Source organism: Mesitornis unicolor, unplaced genomic scaffold (assembly GCF_000695765.1).
Source record: "Mesitornis unicolor isolate BGI_N332 unplaced genomic scaffold, ASM69576v1 C13154691, whole genome shotgun sequence".
NCBI classification, from domain to species: domain Eukaryota; kingdom Metazoa; phylum Chordata; class Aves; order Mesitornithiformes; family Mesitornithidae; genus Mesitornis; species Mesitornis unicolor.
Genome location: NW_010220898.1, coordinates 1 through 954, shown reverse-complemented (window position 1 = coordinate 954; position 954 = coordinate 1). Strand labels below are relative to the sequence as shown.

General features: G+C 46.8%; 1 protein-coding gene across 1 annotated transcript; it reads right to left on the bottom strand.

The window, feature by feature from the left end:
- Positions 1-254: 254 nt before the first annotated feature.
- Positions 255-885, bottom strand: LOC104547505 (beta-galactoside alpha-2,6-sialyltransferase 1-like; the record flags this gene model as incomplete). The annotated part of the gene is made up of 1 exon (XM_010193217.1): positions 255-885. A coding segment is annotated over exon 1 (631 nt), but the record flags the coding sequence as incomplete, so codon positions are not given.
- Between the last annotated feature and the right edge of the window lie 69 nt (positions 886-954).

Genomic DNA, 954 nt, shown 5'->3' with positions numbered 1-954 from the left:
TCCACTCCCTCCACCATCTCTGTGGCCCTGCACTGGACTCAGAGAGGAAGGGAGTGTCTGATCATTACTCCCACCTCCTCCTAGGCTGTAATGTTCACTGATTATAAGTTTAAGGATACCATTTCAACTTATTTTAAACACCTTTGGGACAAAGGCAGAGACTTACTGGTAAGGGTGTGACAGTAGGTTACTCCTATTTAGCATAACCTATAAAACAATGATATTTGAATTTATGTAAATAAAAAGATACCAACCTATCTGCTGTCCCAAATGAGATGATTTCAGAGACCCTGCTGAGGACACAACAGCACAGCGACCCAGGCGGCCCACTGTCTCATTGAGGCTTTTCCCTGGTAGGTACTGCTGCCATTCAGAGGTATCGAAAGGACCATCCGATCCCTGTATCATGGTCACATTCACCCTGTCCCGTAGCTGGCAGAGCAGCTTCTCTGGGCTGAGTTTAGCAGCATTCCTCTTCCCAGTGTAAGTCACATTGTACTTGTTCATGGACAGGTAGTTTTTTCTGACCTTCTGCAGCCTGGGGATGAGATTTCTGGATGAACTGTCCTTATCCCATACCTTCACAGAGTCTGCTGATTTCTTGGATCTTTCATCTGTTCCAGGGATACTGCCTTTTACTTTGCTGTTGTCATTAAACCAAGTTTTGGGTATTTGACCCAATTCACTGGCAGTGTCACGGAAAAGGCCCCGTGATTTCAGTGGGTTCCACTTTTCTGAAGTCCTGTGAACCTGCGAATCACTGCTCTCGGTCTTGAAAGGAACATAGTAGCTTCTTCTCGCCTCTCTCCACAGGCAAACCGTCAGAGCTACCAGGATCACCACAAGAACACACGTTAACTTTTTCAACACATTGATGTGAACCATAGTGTACGGTGCATCCAAACGGGACACTGAACACTGGGCAGGAAGCTGGTCCTGGGAGGGAGGAACACA